The sequence below is a fragment of the Perissodus microlepis genome, chromosome 20, assembly GCF_051167445.1.
Source record: "Perissodus microlepis isolate ML-2025 ecotype Zambia chromosome 20, ASM5116744v1, whole genome shotgun sequence".
Lineage (NCBI taxonomy): Eukaryota > Metazoa > Chordata > Actinopteri > Cichliformes > Cichlidae > Perissodus > Perissodus microlepis.
In genome coordinates, this window is record NC_140480.1 from 19,349,271 (window position 1) to 19,371,559 (window position 22,289).

General features: G+C 41.0%; 1 protein-coding gene across 1 annotated transcript; it reads left to right on the plus strand.

Annotated features, from left to right (window-relative positions):
- The first annotated feature begins 1,440 nt into the window (after positions 1-1,440).
- LOC146364411 (solute carrier family 2, facilitated glucose transporter member 1-like) lies at positions 1,441-22,281 on the plus strand. Its single transcript, XM_084916049.1, has 10 exons — positions 1,441-1,558; positions 7,102-7,194; positions 9,873-10,033; positions 10,160-10,400; positions 12,026-12,188; positions 12,542-12,729; positions 13,090-13,194; positions 18,414-18,515; positions 18,672-18,875; positions 19,371-22,281. Exons 1-10 carry the CDS (start codon positions 1,541-1,543, stop codon positions 19,575-19,577), a joined length of 1,482 nt encoding a protein of 493 aa, XP_084772175.1. The 5' UTR covers positions 1,441-1,540; the 3' UTR covers positions 19,578-22,281.
- Positions 22,282-22,289: the final 8 nt, after the last annotated feature.

The following is a 22,289-nucleotide window of genomic DNA, read 5'->3' on the forward strand; positions in this document are numbered from 1 at the left end:
CAGGTGTTAAAATGCTAAACCTTGGGTTTTACCTCCACTGAGAAATGAGCTGAATGTTAGCGGGAACGAACATCTCCAAAAACGTTGGAGCAGTTTTACACATGGAGTCTGTCTTGTTAGACTGACCAGAAGATTAGATCATTAATTTCTAGACTAGAAAATATTCATTAATATCAATTAATAATTAATTAAATGTTTAATAATAAAATTAACTGATATTTATTTAATTATTTATATATACTTTAATTGATGCCATATTTAATTAATACTTCATGATGTATTTATTTAATTCATTTTGGCACACATGGCCCTCTGTATTTGTCAGCCTGGCTAAAGCTCTGAAAACAAAGCCGGGGTAATTCCCATCTTATCTTTTTCAAGATATGTATTTACGAGTTACACCAGGGAGTCAAGTACTTGTGATTTGTGGATTTCTTTGTCAGTATCCAGATGTATGTAACACTAATAACACAACAGCTGACCTCTGTGAGAGCAGAGTTGAGGTGGCTGCTCTGCACTGTGTTGGCACATGAAGAAGATAACACTGGAGGGATTACATCCATACACTCAGTTACAGCACTTTCAAAAAGACATCTCCTATAATGTATTCCCCGCTGCTGTGTAATTCATTATTGTAAATTTAAAGTTATTAAGAAGTGATTATACAAAAGACGGTTTTCAGGAAACACTGTTAAATATTCAGTTTCTATCAGAACGAGAGCCAGAGTGTGATCTGAGAGGTGGGTGGGCTAATTTACACTTTGAGAGAGGCCAAGTGAGTCACAGTATGTTCAACACTGAGGCTGTCATTTTCAGCATCTACATATAACTATTTTATCTGAACTGTTCACTAAATTAGATAAAAGACAGATGGAAGAGTAAAAGAGTTCCTCTGTGTCCACTGTGAGTGTCCATCATTGAACAGCGCGGCGGCTGACCACACCAGCTGTCTGCCACTTACAGTGTAGTTTTGACCTCAATAGGTCACATGACAGGGTGAGGCAAGGTCTCACAGTGTTTTCACCTGAAACCTCAGGTGATCATTACAGACGCCTTTTTCACTCCTTGGCTCAAGTGACGAGGCTCATGATTAATAGTGGGCCAACAATCCTCTTAAGAGACAACCCCCACTAGGGTTTTTTTTTTTAATTTAATTTGTATTTGCATTTTTTTAATCATCTATAAGAAGATGTACATTGAAAAAACTGTGTGAATAATTTCATATTTTAACTTATTAAATGCATCTAAGACTAAATCAGTCAGTGAATGTATTACAGCTCTGAGACTTCAGCCCTAGGATGTCAACATCATGATAGTGCTGCTTTGCTGGGACCTCAGCAGCTCATTAAGATCCACTTAGTGCTGACGTCACTAAGCTGCTTACTGCTGCAGGTGAATGGAGGAAGGAACTGAAAAAGATTTGTTTACACTGATGTAAGACTCAAGTCTAGTAGGCAACAGCATGAGCACTATTTTATTGTAGATAGTAAATTACCTGACTGATTACTGACAATCCGGATTTTGGATTTTGTGGGCTGCCATGGAGTGCAGTGGCAAGGTAACTGCTGCTTGATTCATACAGGATGAAGATTTTGTTTGTTGAAAAAATAAATAGGTCAGGAATACAATTAAAAGGCTCCAGTGTTTAATCCATTATGTGGCAGCACGTTTTCACAGCAGACACCATGTCATAGTGAGTGAAACAATAACTTCAGATACAAAAATTAGGATGTTTTAATGGTGTGTTTGACCTAAATTCAGCAGCACAGTCAGGACTTCTACTCCTTTTCTTACAGCCGTAAGCAGTGCTTCCATTTTCGTATTACACTGTGAGATAGTAGCAACAGAAGATAATTTTAGTCTTTGTCTTACAAATGTTTTGCATAAACACTGTTTTACAACAAGTGATTCAAAATTTATGTAAAATAATAAAGTTTGATCAGTCTTAAACTATCAGTAAAGAAGTAAAATTGATGCATTAATATGTGGATTAGTAGTTTTTTAAGATGGTCTGCGTTTAAGTATTTAAACACTTTTATACAGCATGCCATGCAATTTTGTGTAAAGTTGTGTTACACATCATAGGACCTGTGTACATTCGTACTATATATGCTGATGTATTTGACTGTACAGCAGAAGCAGCCAGAGGCGGAGCCAGACATTTGAAACACCCGGGGCTTAGCCCTAAAGGGTAGTATGCATGTGGGATTTTTTTTTTTTTTTGGGGGGGGGGTGTTAGAAATGACTGAAAGATTAATTGGCTCTGTTTTGAGTTTTGTTCAACAAAGAATGACTTCATATAGGGAAAAATATATATCACATATGCAGGACACCTTAAACTAGTTTTTTAATTAAGCAGCAAGGCAGAACAAAGTCGGGGCTGTATCAAGACTAGGGATGGGTATTTATAAGATTTTCACGATTCCGATTCCATTTTCGATTCTGTTTAACGATTCGATTCTTTATCGATTCTCTTATCGATTCTTTTTTTAAAAAAAGGAGAACACTAAGGTCGATTAGCTTAGAACTTTGTTTTATATCTTCTCTTTGAACAAGATAGAAATTTAGCAGTAACATGGCCTTACAAACCCAACAGTGAGATCTTAAGAGATCCAGCCTATGGCTCTTCAATGGGGTGTCACAGGGTCCCCGGGGAAAAAATTGTAAATGTAAAACAATAAAATAAATATTCTTCTGTAGCAATAACAAAGTATAACATAAATTATTCTGTAGCAATTACACAAGAATATCCAGTAATGTCCCTGCCTACAATTAAACACATTCACTTACCGAAAATCGGGGGCATCTGCTGTAGCAAATGGGTGCAAGCCTTTCACCACAAACTTAGTCACTGCTCGGTGACATTCGTCTATCCTGGCCTGAAAGGAGACGCTACCGGTAGACTGCAGCGACAACTGCCAGCGAGCGCCAGCCAGACTGTCTGTCTCTCTCATCATGGTCACCTAAATGCACAGTAATGGCAGGTTTTGTAATAAGGCAGATCGCGCTAACATAATATGCACTGTTAGTTGATTATTTACCTGCCGCATTAACGGGAGAGGACGTGCAAACGTTACCGCTGCTGCTGGGTTGAGATTCACGAGTCCGGAGCAGAATTAAAATCACGACATCCATTTAAGGTTATCGCGTGTTTTGTGAGCAAATGCTTTTGCATATTCGTAGTGTTTCCTCCCTTAAATGAAATATCTACTTTGCAAGTATTGCAAGTTGCCCTGTTGTCATCTGTTCTCGTAAAGTATAACCAAACTTTTGAGCGTTTAAGCCGCTTAGGCGTCGTGTTTCCTGCCAGGTAAATGACGGTCCGCAACGTGATGACGTCATTCGGGGCGACTGGAATCGATAAGGGAATCGTTTGCAAAAATGGCAAACAATTCCAAGGAATTGAAACAGTGGGAACCGGTTCTCAACAAGAACCGGTTTTCGATACCCATCCCTAATCAAGACACGAGGACTAAACCCCAATTCAACCAGACCCAGAACTGATCCGGAATTAAAACAGGACTACAACAGTTCAAAATCAGGATTACTGAGGACTTAACCAAGACAGAACCACAATCAGAACTAGATGATAGTAGCACTAAAAATCATCATAGACCTGCACTACACTTATTTTTTTAATTCTGCCAAAGTACACTATTTAGATTGAGAAAAGTTTATATAATTATTTAGCCTTGTTGTGCAAACAAGCCTGCATAACTTAATAAATGTAGAATTTCAAAAATAGTAAACCTAAAAAGAAACACTAGGTACGAGATACATGAGTACCTATGATACGGTGATACTTTTGGTAAACAACCATTTGACTAACATGTGTGTCTCACCTGCTCTTGTTCCATCTCTGTTCTGTCCTCATTCTCCATCTCCCTCTCTGTTCCTCTCTCTCCCTCTTTGTGCTGACAATCATCAAATATACAGTTGAAACCAGATATTTACACACTCTTCAGATCAAAACACAAACACTTTTTTAATTGTAACATCAAATCAGACTAAATGTTTATTTTTTTTTAGATTGATAAATATATTATTTATCAATAACATATTTGTTAACTTTAAGAGTAAAGAGAGAAACTATCTGTATGTCTTAATTGTAAATGGCACCAAATTGTATTCATAATTGAGCCACACTTATGGAGCTCCACAGTTCTTTTTCTGGTGTTTTGGTTGATATCTCTTAATTTTCCCATTTCAAAGAAACAGGCTCTGTGTTTTGCCTTATATGCATCCACAGGTGTGCCACCAATTTACTCACATGGACTCTACTAACCTATCAGAAGCTTCTTCAGCTCAGAATGGAATCGTCTGGAGTTTCTTATTAATTAACAATAAACTTAGTGTATATGTACTCCTAAATTTGATGAAAGTGATAAAAAATAGACAGCTCTGTCTCTCTTTATTCTGACATTTAACTTATTCAAAAGATATTTCAATATTTATTTATCCAAAACAAAACAAGTTTACTCTAAATTGATGTTGTACAGTAAAAAATTGTTCTTGTGTTTTCCATAAAGTGTATGTAAATATCTGGTTTAAACTGTGAATATACTGCTGTGTATTGAAGTTCCTCTTGTTTTGCATAGAAATATACTGAACAACATACAAAGCATAATATATAAAATACTATCAGAGTTTTTTCTTTGAAAGAAGCCCCTTATGTCCATTCTTGTATATCAGTGCATTACTGAAACCGATTTATTTAGCCGTGGAGGGTAACAACTGAAAATATGAAATAAACACACATGTAAGCTAAGACTCTCTAAAGAAACAGAATTTTTTTTTGTTTGGCTTTTCATTTCGCCATTTGTTGATTCACTTGAAGAGCAAGTAACGTAATATTGGTCAAGTGATCAGTTTGATATCAATCTTTCGTGATACACCGTCATATTTACATTATTTGTACGGTACGAATGATTTGCTTTGGTACCTGGTCAAACTTAAACTCTCCTTAGTATGGCTGGCTCCGTTTCTCCAACAGCGCACTCACAGGCAGCAGCTGCCCCGCCCTCTCGCTCAGTCGCTTAGTGCCTGAGCTCGGATCATACCAATATCAGGGGGGATTCACGCACAGTCGTAAATTCCCACAGTGTGCACTATGTGCTTCGAATATTGTGTGTACTTTTTGTTTTATACAGTTGTCAGCCAGGCATCTAACTATGAAAAAATTACACTCCAAAAGACCCCGGGCTTCTGACAAAACAACCCGGGCTTAAGCCCAGTAAGCCACCCCCACGCTCCGCCCCTGGAAGCAGCACTCCTGACATGACAGGGATTAGACTTTAATTTTATTACAGGCTTAGCTATAATAATAGTTAGTTTAGAAGCTATAGCACTGCAAATGAAAGAGCAAGCACACAAATACATATAAACTATATAAAATAAACTTTATTATAATTACTATTATTTTTAATTTCTTTCCTTCACCCTGTCACATACACAATGATACAATGCTTTCATCTACACTGATAACACTTTGAAAACAAGTCAAGAAACAGAGGATGTCATATTGTTAAATGGAAGGTAAAAGTATCAGCCTACAGATGGATGAGATCAGAGAAAACAAATCAAAGTGAGAAAGAACACGGCACCAGTGGTGGACCTGCCAGTTCGGGTATTCTGTGTCAAATGCCAGCTGGGCTGCATGGTACCAGGCAGTGGGCACAGGGCCCATTATAGGATGTCAAGCCCACAGGCCACCCACATGAAGTCACTGGTTGGTGGGAGACATTACTGGCCTTCTGGTGGTCATTTTGTAGGACTATGGCAGCACTCACCCAGTTCCTGCTTGCAGAAAGAGGCAGATACCAGTACTGCTGATGGGTTTTTACCTTCTATGAACATGTCCAGCTCCCCTGTATGCTCTTGAGTCTGTTCAGGGAGACACAGCAAACCTTGTTTGCCTTGTTTGTACCATCCTGGAGGAGGTGAACTGCCTGTTCAACCTCTGTGGGGTCCAGGTATTGCCTCATGCTACCAGTGGTTGCACTGACCCTAGGCAAATGTAAAACTAATCAAAAATAGTCAGAAAATATGAAGAGGGACAGATGTATTCATATTTTGGGAGTTGTCTCAGTGCTGCCCCTCTAGTGCACCTGTTGTTAATTTCATTAACACCAAAGTAGCTGAACCTGATTAACCACCCCCTCTGCTACTTAACTAACCAGATCAATAGATATATTTACACATGCCAATCGATGCATCAGGGATCAATCCATCAACGATAAACAACCTGCATCCATCCATTCAAAGTTTACACAATATTTCAATTAGAACTACAGTGCAATTCTTCTGCATTTCTTCTTATAGTGCAAAATAACCTCTTTGTTCACCTAAAAAGTCTTGAAGCCATGTCTGAGTGTGTCAGCATCTAACTGCAATACTTCAGTCCTCCATGAAACACTTCTGTCACTCTGATGTGCTCTCTGGGGTTTGATCAGCTCACTAAGTTTGTCCATTTTGTTAAATATACACCTCACATTCCTGATGATGCTTGCTGAAACAGCTCGATTGACATCTCATTGTTTGCTATGAAGTTCCTCCAGGATTACGATCCTCATTCTGGGTACCACAACAGTCAGAGCAATCAGCTGTTGCTGATTTCTGTTTCCAAGAGAGTAAGGGAAAATGAGTAGCAGCCTGGTAAAACTTGACTTAACCAGTCAAGGTAGTGCAGGTTTTCTTCTAAATGGAAGATTGATGCTTTGATCCCTTGCTCCTGGGCAAGATACTGTACACCATGTTTCCACAATCCATCCATCAGTGAGTGTGTGAATCTTAGACAAAGCAAAGGCATATATTGAAAATGCTGTGCTGATGCATGAACGAGGTTTGCAGCTAGAGAAATAAAGTGCTACATAACTACAAAATATCAAAAGAAAATGTAACTTTTGCATGAATCAAAATGATCGAGAGAAATGAATGTTATCAAGTGATAAAGTTATTAGAATAAAAAATAGCTTCAAGAGAGCTCCAAATTTGATCTTTTTACCCACACACAGTTTTAGGAGGGTTGTAACATGATTAAAAAGGGATTTTTCCTCTTCCAACAGTAATTATCAATCTTCTCTTTCTGTCTTATAACAATAGGTGACGCCCCAGCTGATGATCACAGTAGGGACAGCTGTGATTGGCTCGCTTCAGTTTGGCTACAATACTGGCGTCATCAATGCTCCTCAAAATGTGAGAGTTTCATTGTCTGAATGAAGAATGTAAAGGAGGAAAAAATATACATATTTGAAAATGTGTGAGAACAAATGGAATTAGAATAGCGATACAGTAGTTAGTTTCACTGATAAAGATCAACTCTTTTTTTTCAGTTAAGGTTTTGAAGCTGAATCTATGTGTTATATTTACTGTTTTCACATGTATTAATTTATGTGGCTTAAACAGGCCCATCTCAAACAAACGCATCAGTGTTAAATGCTGTTAACACATAGTGAAAAGTTCCGATGACTTAAAAGAACATTTTTATGAAATCACAATGCCAGTAGCACTCCACACGATGACTTCAACAGGGTTAGCAGTTGTCCTCTGAGACCCACCACCCTGCAAGTAGATAGCCAGTGGTCACTCCAGCCTCTGCAACTCAGCTGCCTTTAAGCTGTGGCATATAATAGGCCCTGGCCTGCACAGAGAGACAAAATAACACCTCCACTATATAATTCATAGCACAAAACCCATCAATCCCAAATATATCAGGTTTCATCACATTACATACCTGCACAGAGAGACAAAATGACACGGCAGTGTTTGTAGTGTGGGCTATAAGTAGACCAGTGTATCAGTGCAATCAATTACACCTGCCTAGTAGTCCAACCACACTACAGCCATTGGCTCACCAGAAATGTGACACACACACACACACACACACACTCCCAACCCAGTGCAACTTCACACAATAATATGGAGATGAATTAATACAGGCACATTAGTTTACCATGTTACACTCTGGGTCCCTCCTGAATGACTGAACTTCTCACCTTATCTCTAACGCTGATTGCAGAAAACTAATTTTTACTGTGTGTATCTGCAATCCGATTCTATCGGTCATTACCCAGAGCTTGATGCCATCAGTGAGAGTAGGGACATAGAGTGACCGGTAAATTGACAGCTTTACTCAGCGCTCTTCATCTCAAAAGACCAGTAAAGCACTCAAATCTGCAGTGGCGTGGAATCTCATTACCTCCCCCCTTACATGTGACCAAGAACCAGAAATACTTAAACTTCTCCACATGAGCCAACAACTTCCCGACCCTGAGTGGGCATTCTACCCTTTTCCTGCTGAGAACCATGGAGTTACATTTGGAGGTGCTGATTCTCTTTCCCACTGCTTCAAGCCACCACCTGGTTAAGGCAAGAGAACCATGTCATCTACAAAAAGTAGCCACAAGATCCTGTAGAAGGCTTCTACCAAAGTAGAAGCCTTCTGCCACTTGGCTCCACCTACAAATTCTATACTATACTATACAGTGTGAGTAGAGCACCCCTCCTGAGTTACCTGACATTTAGCCAGAACTGCTTTAACCTCCTAGAACCCTGCGTCCACATATTTGGACATCACATTTTGGGTTATTTAGACCAAAATACTCAATTTTGCTCTACAAGGGCCTGATATCCACTTGCGAGGACATTATACTGCCACTGTTCTATCGAAATTTTAAACGAATATCCTCATTTGTGGCTCTCATTTTTCTTAGAAACAAAAATCAGGTAAAAAAAAAAAATCTGGTAATTCTTTGTTTTTACATTCATCGGGCCCCAATATGCCCAAATATCAAAAAGAAATTAAAAATGCATGCTGTGGAAGACTTTGGGTCTTAGGAGGTTAAGGCTGAAGAAAAATCATCTTTAAATTGTCACTGGGTCCCAGTGTTTGTGAGTTTCTTTGTATTTTGTTATTCATTTGTGTTCTTCATTTCAGCTTATCTAGCTAAATTCTGTCACACCTAGGTTACAGTTCATGGTTTATCAGGTTCCCCTTGTGGCTCACCCCTGTGTTTTAGTCTCCCTTATTGGTTAGTGTATCTAATCTGTCATGTCATGTCTGCGTCTTTTTATGGTTCCTGTTTTACTTTGAGGGGGTCTTGGGGTCCATGTTCATTGTTTTAGTTTCACTTCCACTGTGGCATCATTAGGTTCATTCTTGTCAGCTGTTTTCCCATGTGCCTCCATTTCCCCTAATAACCTTATGTGTGTGTTTAAGTCCTCTGTCTTCCTTTGTTCTGTGTCTGTGTTCTGCGTTACCTCCATCATGTCACAGTTCTCATAGTCATTATCTTGTTTCAGTCATAGTAAAAGTCATGGTTTTCCCAGTGTGTGTTTAGATTTTCCCTCATTTTGTTTGTTGTGTTTTATGTTTGTGAGTTTCAACCCCAAAATAAAGGCTCGCTTTTTGTTCAAGTTTAGTTTTGGCTCCTCATCTGTGTCTGCACCTAGTCCTCCTCACACACTCCACACGGTCTGCCTTTGCAGGCCGTGACATAAATGTAGCTACATACATGCGTATGAGGTATCATGTTCACCAAGTTAGAATGGTATCAGAAGGATAATGACTGACTGTATTACTCTTACATATGACCTGTTGATGAAAGTTCTGGAGAGAAAGTTAAAGACCACCCAAGTCATGAAGTCTGAAAGAGTTGGAAATATTAGACTCTGGAAATTAAATGACAACGCAGTGTATCCAATATTTGTCTTCGTATTTCACCCTGAGCGTAAAGTATTAAATCACTAAGGGTCACTAAGCAAAAGTTGGGATTAAAGTGCTGTTGTGTACATAAGAGCTACTTCACTTTACTTTAATCTGTCTTTATGTGTCTTACAATAAGACTGTTACTGCGTACTGTTTTATGTTTTAGATCATTGAGAGCTTCTACAATGAGACATGGAGCAGCAGGTTTTCAGAGCCCATCCCTCAGACCACTCTAACAGCTCTGTGGTCTCTCTCTGTGGCCATCTTCTCTGTGGGAGGGATGTTTGGCTCCTTTTCTGTCGGTCTCTTTGTTAACCGCTTTGGCAGGTATGACTCTCTCCGTTGCTAACAAGATCTATATACATCCATTTTTTTTTTAAATTAAATTTAAAAATTAATTTTTTTTTACAGTTTTCTTATTAAAGAGCATTTATGGTAAATTATTTTTTAAAGGAGGAACTCCATGCTCATGGCCAATGTGCTTGCATTCATTTCTGCAATATTTATGGGATTCTCCAAATTGGCTGCTTCCTTTGAGATGCTCATTATTGGACGTTTAATTGTGGGTGTCTATTCTGGCCTGTCCACTGGTTTTGTGCCCATGTACATTGAGGAAATCTCACCCACATCTCTCCGGGGAGCATTAGGAACGCTGCATCAGCTTGGTGTAGTGATCGGCATTCTCATGGCACAGGTGAGAGCCTTACATTTTTAACCACAAATACTCCCACCATTTACCAGTTTGAGTAACAGTTGATTAATAAGATTGCGTATAATCACTTTCATAAGTTCCTAGATAATGACATATTTTTTGTGATTTTTGCCTCTGTACACTCTGCACACCACCACAGGAGAGTCCAGTGTTACAGGGCTATACTCTGCTCACATTCAGCCAAATGCTGTAAAAATATTCATTATCCACGTGCATTGTTTCGCAGTGTAGACCGCAAAAGCCACCCAAGTGTTATTCAAGGCAAAGAAACTGTATTCGCTATGACCAAGAGAGTCACCTGATTTCAATCCAATAGATTGTGCTTTTCAGTTAATGAAGACAAAATGAAGGCACAGATGCCAACAAACAAGGCAGCTGCAGTGAAGGCCTGGCAACGCATTGACAACACTGCAGTTTCTACAGGATAAGACACAACTATACTGTAGATAATTTTAGTAACTTCCAGGTAAACAGTAGAACAGCACCACCAAGGCTGGAGATGGGACAATACTGGAAGAGCATATGGGAAAAGGACGCAACACATAGCAGCAATGCTCAGTGGCTAGTGGATCTAAGAGTAGACCACAGCAACCTCCCTGAACAGGGTCCAGTAACCATCACACTGGCAGACATCCAAGAAAGGATCTCCAATATGAAGAGTCAGACAGCACCAGGCCCCGACATAGTTCACGCCTACTGGCTGAAGAAGCTGACTGCACTCCACAAGCGTCTGGCAGCAGAAATGAACCAGTTGCTAGTGGATGAGAGACACCCAGAACGGCTAACCGAAGGCCGGACAGTCCTGATCCTCAAATACCCCCAGAAGAAACCGGTCCCATCCAATTACCAGCCAATAACCTGCCTCAGTACCACATGGGGGTTCTTGTCAGGCATCATAGTGGCTAAGCTGGATAGGCACATGGGTCAATACATTAGCAGGGCAGAGAAAGGAATTGGTAAGAATACCAGAGGCACAAACTACCAGCTACTGGTAGGCCGAGCAGTCAGCCAAGACTGCAAGACTGACCAACCTATGCACTGCCAGGATTGATTACAAGAAGCCCTATGACTCGATGCCCCATACCTGGATCCTGGAACTATACAAGATCAACAGGACCCTAAAAGTCTTCATCAGGAACTCAGTGGACAAGCAGAAGAAGACAGCCGTAGTGATAGACGTAGAGATACCAAATGACAGCAAGATTAAGAAGAAGGAACACAAGAAGCTTGAGAAGTACCAAGGGCTCAGAGAAGAGCTGGAGAAGATGTGGTCCCAGTGGTAATCAGAGCACTACATGCAGTCACTCCCGAGCTAGGCGAGTGGCTCCAGCAGATCCCAGGAAATACACTGGAGATCTCTATCCAGAAGAGCACTGACCCAGAAACAGCTAAGATACTGTGCAGGACCCTCAAGCTCCCCGGCCTCTCGTAGAGGACCCGAGTTTGAAGGATAGACCGCCCGCAGGGACGAGAGGGGAATTTAATTTTTAAAAAATATATAAATGCTGACACTTCAAGCATTTGATGTCGTTACTAATTTACTGTTGTGCATATTCCAAGTCTGAAAGGGGCTTTCAAATAAGGAGTGTATTGTATACATTGTTTAGATTTTTGGACTTGAATCCATCATGGGGAATGCATCCCTATGGCCCCTCCTACTGGGTTTTACTCTGCTACCATCTGTGCTGCAATGTGTCCTGTTGCCTCTCTGTCCTGAGAGCCCCCGATACCTCCTCATCAACTGCAACGAGGAGAACAAAGCCCGCGGCGGTAAGATGAACACACTGTCATGAGAGACGAAGAAAAAATCAAATGCAATCAGACAGGAACATTTGGGGATTATAGATTACAGTACAAAGAGGCAGGCATGTTCTCAAATGTCCTGACTCCCAATGTCTAAAACTAAAAATTGCTATTCATTAGAATAAACACAGAAGAATACACACATAGACACATTCACGTTCAGACACTCAAATACACAATAGAGACTCATTGTAAACAACACCTATATCTGAAGTTACACAAATAAATCTTCTTTTATCCACACAATTTCTGCCAAAACCATCTAATATACTGCTAGACAGTTGTAACATAACATCATAGATATAACTACTGTCTTCCAGTCCTAATTAAACTACGGGGTACTGATGAAGTGAGTGAGGAAATGGAGGAGATGAAGGAGGAGAGCCAGCAGATGATGAAGGAAAAGGAGGTGACCATCCCTGAACTTTTCCGCTCCCCCGTGTACCGCCAGCCCATCTTTGTTGCCATCATGCTGCAGCTGTCACAGCAACTGTCTGGTATCAATGCTGTAAGTCAAATGAGCAAAAGAGAACTTGTGCATTCTATTGTAGTGAATGCCATAGAGTATAAAACAAAGGGTATAAGATAAAATGTTTTACATCTCTTAAGCTACATAGATTACAAATGACCTGAACAATAACTTTAACGACCATTAAGTAATGAGATCCTATTTAGTAACATGAACTACTGCGCTACTACTGTACTACTACTACTACTAAAATGATTAGTCATAACTCATGTTCTTGAAATCATTATTCATTAACAGTGCATTCGAGTTGAAGTGCAAGGTGTAGAGAAGAAATTCATGCACAGAAAGATATAAAGTGCAAGTATCGCACCTGTGTCTTGTGTCTGTCATCTTCTGTAGGTGTTCTACTACTCAACTATGATCTTTGAGCGAGCAGGCGTGTCCCAGCCTGTCTATGCAACTATCGGCACAGGAGTGGTCAACACTGCATTCACAGTTGTTTCTGTAAGTTGCAAAAGAACAAGTTGAAACAAAAAAATAAGCTCTATGTATATATACATATATATATCCTATATATATCCTAGGAACAGCTAAAATACTGCATAAGCTCCCAGGCCTCTGGTAGAGGACCCAGGCCTTAAGGATAGACTGCCTACAGGGACGAGAGGGTAATTTTATATTCCAGAATGAGAGAATCTCGGTCGGAGGGTAGGCGGCTAACAGAGGTGTGCAACAGTATCATTAGAGACAGGTCCTGTATGAATAAGATACATAACTGTACATAACTGAGGATCTATAAACTGCCAAACAAAATACCAGAGGTCAAAAGAATAAATAGCCTGTCCCCCAAAGACCTATCCAGGGTACAGTCCCAGCTGCATGGGAACAGTAGTACAAGAGCAGACCCATGAAGAGCTAATACTGAGCAATGTTGGAAAAACACACAGGAGGAAGGAATTCTCGTGGAAGACCTAAACCAGTACCAGGTGGATAGCTGGGGAAAATGATTAAGGAAGAGAAAAGATTTTGGTATACCGCGGTGTTCTTTTTAGCCTCCAGAGCTGTAAACTGGCTACATTTATTAAATGTATCATTTACACTAAGGAAGGCTGAGTACCTAAACATGTAACACACTGAGCAGGAAAGTGCAGCTAGCTAGTTGGTTATGAACTAAGCTAAGCTGACAAATCCCTAAAGTCACAGTGAATGAATACTGTGAATATTAGATAGATTCAACAGAGAGTGTGCTTTGAATAAGGCACATGAAGATTAAACTAATAATAATAATAATAATAATAATAATAATAATAATAATAATAATAATAATAATAATAATAATAATAATACATGTTATTTAAAGGCGCCATCCTCCTGCAAGTCCACCACCCGCAGGAGGCGCCATAGGGGTCGGGTGCATTGTGTGGTGGGCGGCAGCCAGGAGTGGAGGCCCTGGTGGACTGATCCAAGACTGGCATTTGGGACATGGAATGTCACCTCTCTGGTGGGGAAGGAGCCTGAGTTAGTGCGTGAGGTTGAAAGTTCCTGGCTAGATATAGTCAGGCTCACCTCAACGCATGGCTTGGGCTCTGGAACCAGTCTCCTGGAGAGGGGCTGGACTCTGTCTCAGTCTGGAGTTGCCCCTGGCGAGAGGCGGCGGGCTGGGATGGGTATTTTAATATCTCCTTGGCTTACTGCCTGTATGTTGGGGTTCCTCCAGGTGGATGAGAGGGTTTGTTCCCTGCACCTTTGGGTCGGGGAACAGGTCCTGACTGTAATCTGCGCTTATGCGCTGAGTGGCAGCTCAGAGTACCCAGCCTTTTTAGAGTCCCTGGGTGGGGTGCTGGAAGATGCTCCGCCTGTTGTCCTAATGGGGGACTTCAATGCTCACGTGGGTAACGACAGCGAGAACTGGAGGGGCGTGATCTGAACCCAAGTGATGTTTTGTTATTGCACTTCTGTGCAAACCACAGTTTGGCCATAACGAACACCATGTTCGAACATAAGAGTGTCCAAAGTGCACGTGGCACCAGGACGCTCTAGGCTGCAGGTTGATGATCAATTTTGTAATCATATCACCAGAGCTGCGGCCATATGTTCTCGACACTCGGGTAAAGAGAGGGGCTGAGCTGTCAACTGAACACCACCTGGTGGTGAGTTGGATTAGACGACGGGGGAGAACACTGGACAGACCCGGTGCACCTAAACGTATAGTGAGGGTGTGCTGTGAACGCCTAGCAGGCTGTGCTAACTGTGCCGTGGCCGCAAGGTGGTTGGTGCCTGTCGTTGTAACCCCTGAACCAAATGGTGGACACCAGAGGTGAAGGGAGCCACCAGGCTGAAGAAGGAGTCCTATTGGGCTTGGCTAGCCCAATAGGACAAGCGGAATGTGGCTCCGGCAGTGGCTGAAGCAAATACTCAGGTGTGGGAGGAGTTCGAAGAGGCCATGGAAAGAGACTTTCAGACTGCCTCGAAGAGATCCTGGCAAACCGTCAGGCGACTCAGGAGGCTGTATGCGGTACTGGAGCGCTACTGACTTCGACTGCGAAAATTGTTGGGCGGTGGAAGGAATACTTCAAGGAACTCCTCAATCCCACTGACATGTCTTACAAGGAGGAAGCAGAGTCTGGGGATGAGGGGGATGACCTGCAAATTTTGGGGGGTGAGGTCACTGAGGCAGTTAAACAACTCCTTAGTGGCAGAGCCCCTGGTGTGCATGAGGTCCGCCCTGAGTTCCTGAAGGCTCTGGATGTTGTAGGGCTGTCCTGGCTGCCACGCCCCTGCAATGTTGTGTGGAGATCAGGGGCAGTACTCCTGGACTGCAGACCGGGGTGGTGGTCCCCATTTTTAAGAAGGGAAGAAGGGAACTGGAGATCAACAGATGGATTGGTGCTGCGGCTGCAGTGATGCAGACGCTGTACCGGTCTGTTGTGGTGAAGAGAGAGCTGAGCGTAAAAGCGAAGCTCTCAATTTACCGGTCGATCTACGCCCCTACCCTCACCTATGGTCAGGAGCTGTGGGTAGTGACCGAAAGAATGATATCGCGGATACAAGCAGCGGAAATTAGCTTATTCTGAAGGGTGCCTGATTTCTCCCTTAGGGATAGGGTGAGAAGTTCAGTCACCAGAGAGGGGCTCAGAGTAGAGCCGCTGCTCCTCCACATTGAAAGAAGCCAGTTGAGGTGGTTCGGGCATCTGACAAGGATGCCTCCTGGGCAATGTTCCCTCTAATTTAACTAACTCCCTGAGCGGTCCCTTGGACCACTGTGAGCAACATTAGACGTGTGCACTGTGGTCACGCCAGCATCGAATCCATCCAAGTTACATGGTTTATTAAAATAATCAAATTACAGCATTTACATTTATGTTAGACTACTTTTAATTAACTGCTTTAGCCCACTTACAATGAGAATTTAAAAAAAAATCTTGTTCATGACCTGTGTAGTATGTTAACACTATTACAAGTAAAAATAACTTGAACTCCAATTTTGAAAACAAAACTTTCTTTCTTGTTTTGTTTTTTTTATAAAGCTCTGACTTGTATTATGAGTCTGTGGTCTGGGAGAGAGTCCTGTAACTCTCTGTCTGCAAAATACAGTATATAATGAGCAATGCTGGGCAATTAATTATATAGTTACTTCTTCAAAAAAGTAACTGAGTTATGCAAACAACAAAGTTTTTTGCAGCTGTTTACCTAAAAATGCAGCCAAGGCGTTTTTTAAAATAAACATTTTAAACTATTTACAGAACAATCAGCTGTTCTACATCAAATTTGATGCCACACAAATTATTTGTGCCACTCCAAAAATAATTTCTGTCCACTATGAGATAAAGGAGAACATCAAAAGCCTGATACCTGCAGGCCTGACAACAGGAGATGTATCACTCCTGTAACACCTGTAACATTCAGTAGTCGTCGTATTGTTCTGACACACACAACAAAACTATTTACTACACTACACACTAACTACACAAGATTTGCCCTAAATGTCGCAAATCTCTCACATCTCAAAACACCGCAGTCACTCCTAAAACTTCCCCTTCCCTAAACAACTATGTGCCATGTTGCCATAACATTTTCTGATTGGTCGACATGGTACATTTTACGACCAATAGGAAAGGGTGGGGAGTTTTCTTGGATTTGGCTTTGACCGTTTCTTCCCGCAGTAAATATAAACAACGATAGTATTCAGGAAGAAAACCAAACATTGCATATATTTTTATCTCTGGTTTTACGTGGCCTATCAACACAATTTAAAAACTGGTATAAAGTCAACACTTTTTCCGTCAATTGTTCCGTCTGTCCTGCTCACATCTCCAATAGTTGTACACGTTGTCATTAATGTGGCTTCACTCCACATCAGCCACGCCGCTTTGCTAGCTAAAACACCGGTGTCGGCACATAAGGACGCTGTCATAGACGAAGTTGATTAGCTGCCTATATACGAATGTGAATCGCGTAATTGGCTGGACTATGGGATAAGGTGACATCGTTCTAATCCCATACTGGAGCAGCCAGTCACTTACTGACTAACACTGCAAAACAGAATTGTTAAAGTATTAATTTTAATTTCAATTCAGGTTAGATTTTTTTTTAGTGCGCAACGCAGATTTTCTGTGCACAGAGACCGTGCCAGCAGTGCGCAATTGCGCACGCGCGCAGTTTAGAGGGAACATTGCTCCTGGGCGCCTCCTGGGTGCGGTGTTCCAGGCATGTCTCACCGGGACGGGCCCGGTGCACACCCAAGACACACTGGAGAGATTATATCTCTCGGCTGGCCAGGGAACACCTTAGTGTTCCCCCGGACAAGCTAGAGGAGGTGGCTGGGGTTGAGGGAGGTCTGGGCTTCTCTACTTAGGCTGCTGCCCCGCGACCCAGCCCCGGATAAGTGGAAGAAGATTAATGGATGGATGGATGGATGGATGGATGGATGGATGGATAATATGAAATAAGATGTTATCTAAAAGTTTCAATGAAACGGGCTACACAGATAAACAACACAAACACCACTGTGCATTGCAACGGGAACAGGAAGTGACACTGTGTCGCAGAGAGAGCCAACACCAAGTGAAACTACCCAATGAATAAGAGAAAGGAAATCTGATTTTATTAAATGAAATATGGCATCACAGAAGTTCTGGCACAATCTTGTGCTTTTAATGTGTAACATTATAACATATAATGGAGTCATTATATGCTGGAGTCAGTGTCCGATGACCTCGAGTCACTGAGCGCAGCACAGGCATCACATGTCCTATCTGTGGTTTGGCGAATTAAGGTTTGCGTGAAGCCCAAGTCCACTTGTGGCTCTCGTGAACCCCCTTGGCATCTTACTAGAACGCTATATGTTCCTCTCAGCAACACAGAATACTGGACTGAACGTAGCATCTCGAGCTGGTGCTGGTTCACCACCACCTACTCTGCTGCATAGAGGCTAGCTCTGCTACCATCTTTCCCAGTGCCTGGACTGGCTGCGTGGGTTGTGGGTACATCATGTTGCACTGAGTTTTAAGTTTTATTCCATATATTTTGGGGGATTTTTTAAGTACTGTTGAACAGTAGATGATTATATATTACTGTTTTTATGATGGTTTCCTTGGGGCATTTTAAATATTAATTTTTTTTTAATGGATTACAGTTATGATCCATTGATATTACCTCCACTGTGAATACTGGTAATATGTTTGGTTTATGTTGTCATTTTGTAACATCTGTATGTCTTGTAGTTGTTTGTGGTGGAGCGTATGGGCAGGAGACCCCTTCACCTCATCGGTCTGATGGGAATGGCCGTTTCAGCTGTTTTTCTAACCGTGGCCATGGCATTGTTGGTAAGTGTTTGTGGTCACCATTACTGAAAGCAGGCCTTTTGAATAAAAGGGTAGGAGTGCTACAATGTTACTGTAGATCAAGAGTAATAAAAATCTGACCATGTAAAAAAATAGACCATGAAACTGATCATTTTCTGTGATATGCTTTGCTCTAAGGACCAGCTAAAGTGGATGTCTTACATTAGCATTGTGGCCATCTTCAGTTTTGTAGCCTTTTTTGAAATTGGCCCTGGCCCCATCCCATGGTTTATTGTGGCTGAACTCTTCAGCCAAGGGCCCCGTCCTGCTGCCATTGCAGTTGCTGGTTTCTCCAATTGGTCTGCCAACTTCTTAGTGGGGATGTTCTTCCAGTACATTGAGGTAAGACAGCTTTTATTTAAAATTTTGTTTGTTTGTTTTGGGGCTCCTATTTTCAGTTGTACAACTCATAGAGTGCTTTTGCTCCATGGATTAGACAACAACAGACTCTCAGTTGGCTACAGGTATAATCTGGTGAACATAAAAACTCTGTAAATATGCACTCTAACAACAGAAGATCCAATCAGAATTCATAATTCAGTTTGAATTGACTGCCCTTAAAAAACAAAGAGCCAATTTTTTTTTTCAAATAAATTTGGCATTCAAGCAATACACTCTCAGCACCGGTCTAGGAAAGTCCTGTTCTGTGAGTGTCTTGCGGACCATTTGTATTTCAGTTTCTATAGCTCCAATTCACACACACACACACACACACACACACACACACACACACACACACACACACACACACACACACACACACACATATGTATATAATGTAATTATTAGCTTGTTGTCTGCAACAACAACAGAATTGAGCCTTTCCCTTTAATCCAGCAACTCTGTGGCCCCTACGTCTTCATCATCTTCACCATCTTGCTGCTCGGCTTCTTCGTCTTCACCTACTTCAAGGTTCCAGAAACTAAGGGCTGCACTTTTGATGAGATTGCAGCGGGCTTCCGCCAGACAGCAGGTCAGGGATCTGACAAGTACTCAGCTCCGGAAGAATTCAACACCCTGAGGGGGGATGACCCTGATCTTTGAAAGTTTGTTCATGTAGGGAACACTGTTGTCCATGTTTTAGATATTTCATCCATTAATGTTAGAGCCAGTAATCCACAGTGTAAGGGCTTTCACACAGAGTTACATGGGCTTGATCTGTAGCACAGCAAACTGTTGGTCACTGGTAAAAATGACATCCCAGTAGGCATTCAAAATGAACCAAGTGTCATTTTGTAACAGAAAAAAGCCGGGTTAAGTATATGGAATCACTATATATAATCCTCTCCTTATTTATTACAGGAAATAGAGTTTTGAACCTTTTTTTTTCTTTTTGCCCACACGTCTCTTTCAGTTTTGGATTAAATAATATAAAACATTAGATGGACTGTTTCATGTTTGACAGGTGACAGAAAATCTTGGTTGTGTGCTTTTTTTATATACATTTGATTTTGTTTAATAATTAAGACTTTAGTCAAACGTAATATGTTAGAACTACAAATGTGTTTACATGTGTGTCACACAGAGAAAATGAAACTTAACAAAGTTTAATAATTGATTTTTTTTGTCTTTCTGAGTTATTAAACTAATACCTATAAAATGGCACTGGATGTGATGTGACATACATGAAGCTTGACTTCTGCATTGTGTGGCCTCACTGCAAATGCATGTTAGTGTTTCGTCTCCCTGTACGCACCCGATGTTCCCACTCTGCCTGCAGAATATCTTTGGAGAGTCTCCAATGCTTTGAAATGTTTTTCCTTCAATTCAAGTAAAAAGCATAGACGAAGAATCTTGTTGAAAAGAAGTTAGTCTTCTTAGCCTGTGGTTTATATTGAAAAATGGATTTTAACCTCAACTATAATCTCTGTGAAACCTAACCAATTATTTTGGTGCCTAAATCTAACCACACACATGTTGTTCAGCTCCATGATGACAAAGCTCTAACTATCCCAAACATTAATACTTTAATTAAACATTCAAAAAAATAGAAGTGCTAGATCTCCATCACTCATTTTTCAATTCAGTCTTATTTATACAGTGCCAAATCACAGCAACAGTGATCTCAAGCCATTTTGTATCCTAAGGTAAAGACCCTATATTAATACAGCCAGATGGCCACCTCTGTGCAAGCACCTTTGCAATAGTGGAAAGAAAATCTTCCTTTAAACTAGAAGAAACCTTCAGCTGAACCAGGGTTCAGGGACAGGGTGTCTGTCTCCTGAATCCAAAACTGGAAGCTCGTTCCACAGAAGAGGGGGCTGAAAGCTTAAGACTCTGCCTCCCATTCTGCTTTCAAATATTTAAATAATATCATTAAATATACCGATACTAACGTTACAGGACCAAAACTTGTGTTTCAGTTTCTCTCCTCTATGTTAAGTACATTGCTCCCTTTATTTAGAGAATAGACATATCAGTGAAAACACCACTATTCTCATGCTAACACACATTGCTGCTCCCTCTCACAGCAGCACTGCACAGACATGTTGGACACACTGAGTGTGAAAGTCAAGCATGCTGTAGAAGTATTTTACAGTTGTCAGAGAAAACACTGCAAACATCAATGCGTGTGGGAAGGAAACTATTTACTGAGACCACTAATCTACATAAACACATTAAAGACCATCACAAAGACATCTTTTTCAGCAACATTATCTTACCCATATCGTATATTTAGACATTCAAATAATATATTTGGCTCACTTAAACGTGTTTATTTTATTATAAGTGAACAAATAGACCTCAAACATGAACTGTGAAAATGCCTGAATATAGGCCTTTTGTGTTAATCAAGGTCAAGTCACTGTCATTTATATAACATTACGTGTATAATTACATGGTTCACATGTTGCTCCAAGGCAGAGCTGGTCCTTAGAGCAACTAGGGGCGGGGGGCCAACCACAGCAGACGTAGGACATGATGGGACCTGTAGTTCCTTTGATGGGCCTGGACACGGTGATTAGAAACACTCATACTTGTTGAACAGGTTCAGTTAATGAAATACTGGGAGTACCAGGAATGGGTAGACTGTGCAATTCACATTCATCTCTCATTATGATCACAGGGTATGTATCTGTACATGTCTGCATTTTACCCAACTCCTCAGCAAGTTGGCGAACAAAAACCAATTATTTTGTCCTTTTCTATCATGCTCAGCATCCTCATGCAAGGGCGATGTTGGTTTGTCTGTTTGGATTTGTTGAAAGCGTTACATTCAGTGTGTGTCACCTGTATGTTACTGAACAGTCAACATTTATATTTGCAATAGATTTTGAGTAATCACTAAAAATAGAACGTAGATTTAGAAACGACACTGCAAGCTAGTGCTGATTATTCTGACACCCATTCTAACATGTCATAAAAGCTTATACAGATACAAGAACCCAGAAAACTAACTTAAACTGGACTTTTAAATAAAAAACTCACTGGAAAATACATTTTGCAAAATGATAGAAATCCTAAACTTTAGTTGCTTCTTCCATTACTAATATTTTTTGCAGGAATACAAACTATACTTTACACGTGTCTTCTGCTTGGCTCAACATGATGTAGGTGATCTGGTCAATAAGCTGTGACATGTACATTTACACGTTGAATTACTCAATATGTGGAAAATCCCCACATGGCTGCTGGAGTGTCATGTACTGTACGACCTGGACTTTGAACTTGACGTTAGCACTAGCACCTAATAAAGCCACTTGTCACTACAGACCAGCGTCGATGCCCAGCTCCATACCTCCCACCCACACAGTT

Excerpts from the sequence above, each read along its gene's own strand:
- LOC146364411 (XM_084916049.1), top strand. Across the intron at positions 12,730-13,089 it reads AACTGTCTGGTATCAATGCT|GTGTTCTACTACTCAACTAT; the intron begins GTAAGTCAAATG and ends CATCTTCTGTAG. Across the intron at positions 18,876-19,370 it reads TGTTCTTCCAGTACATTGAG|CAACTCTGTGGCCCCTACGT; the intron begins GTAAGACAGCTT and ends CCTTTAATCCAG.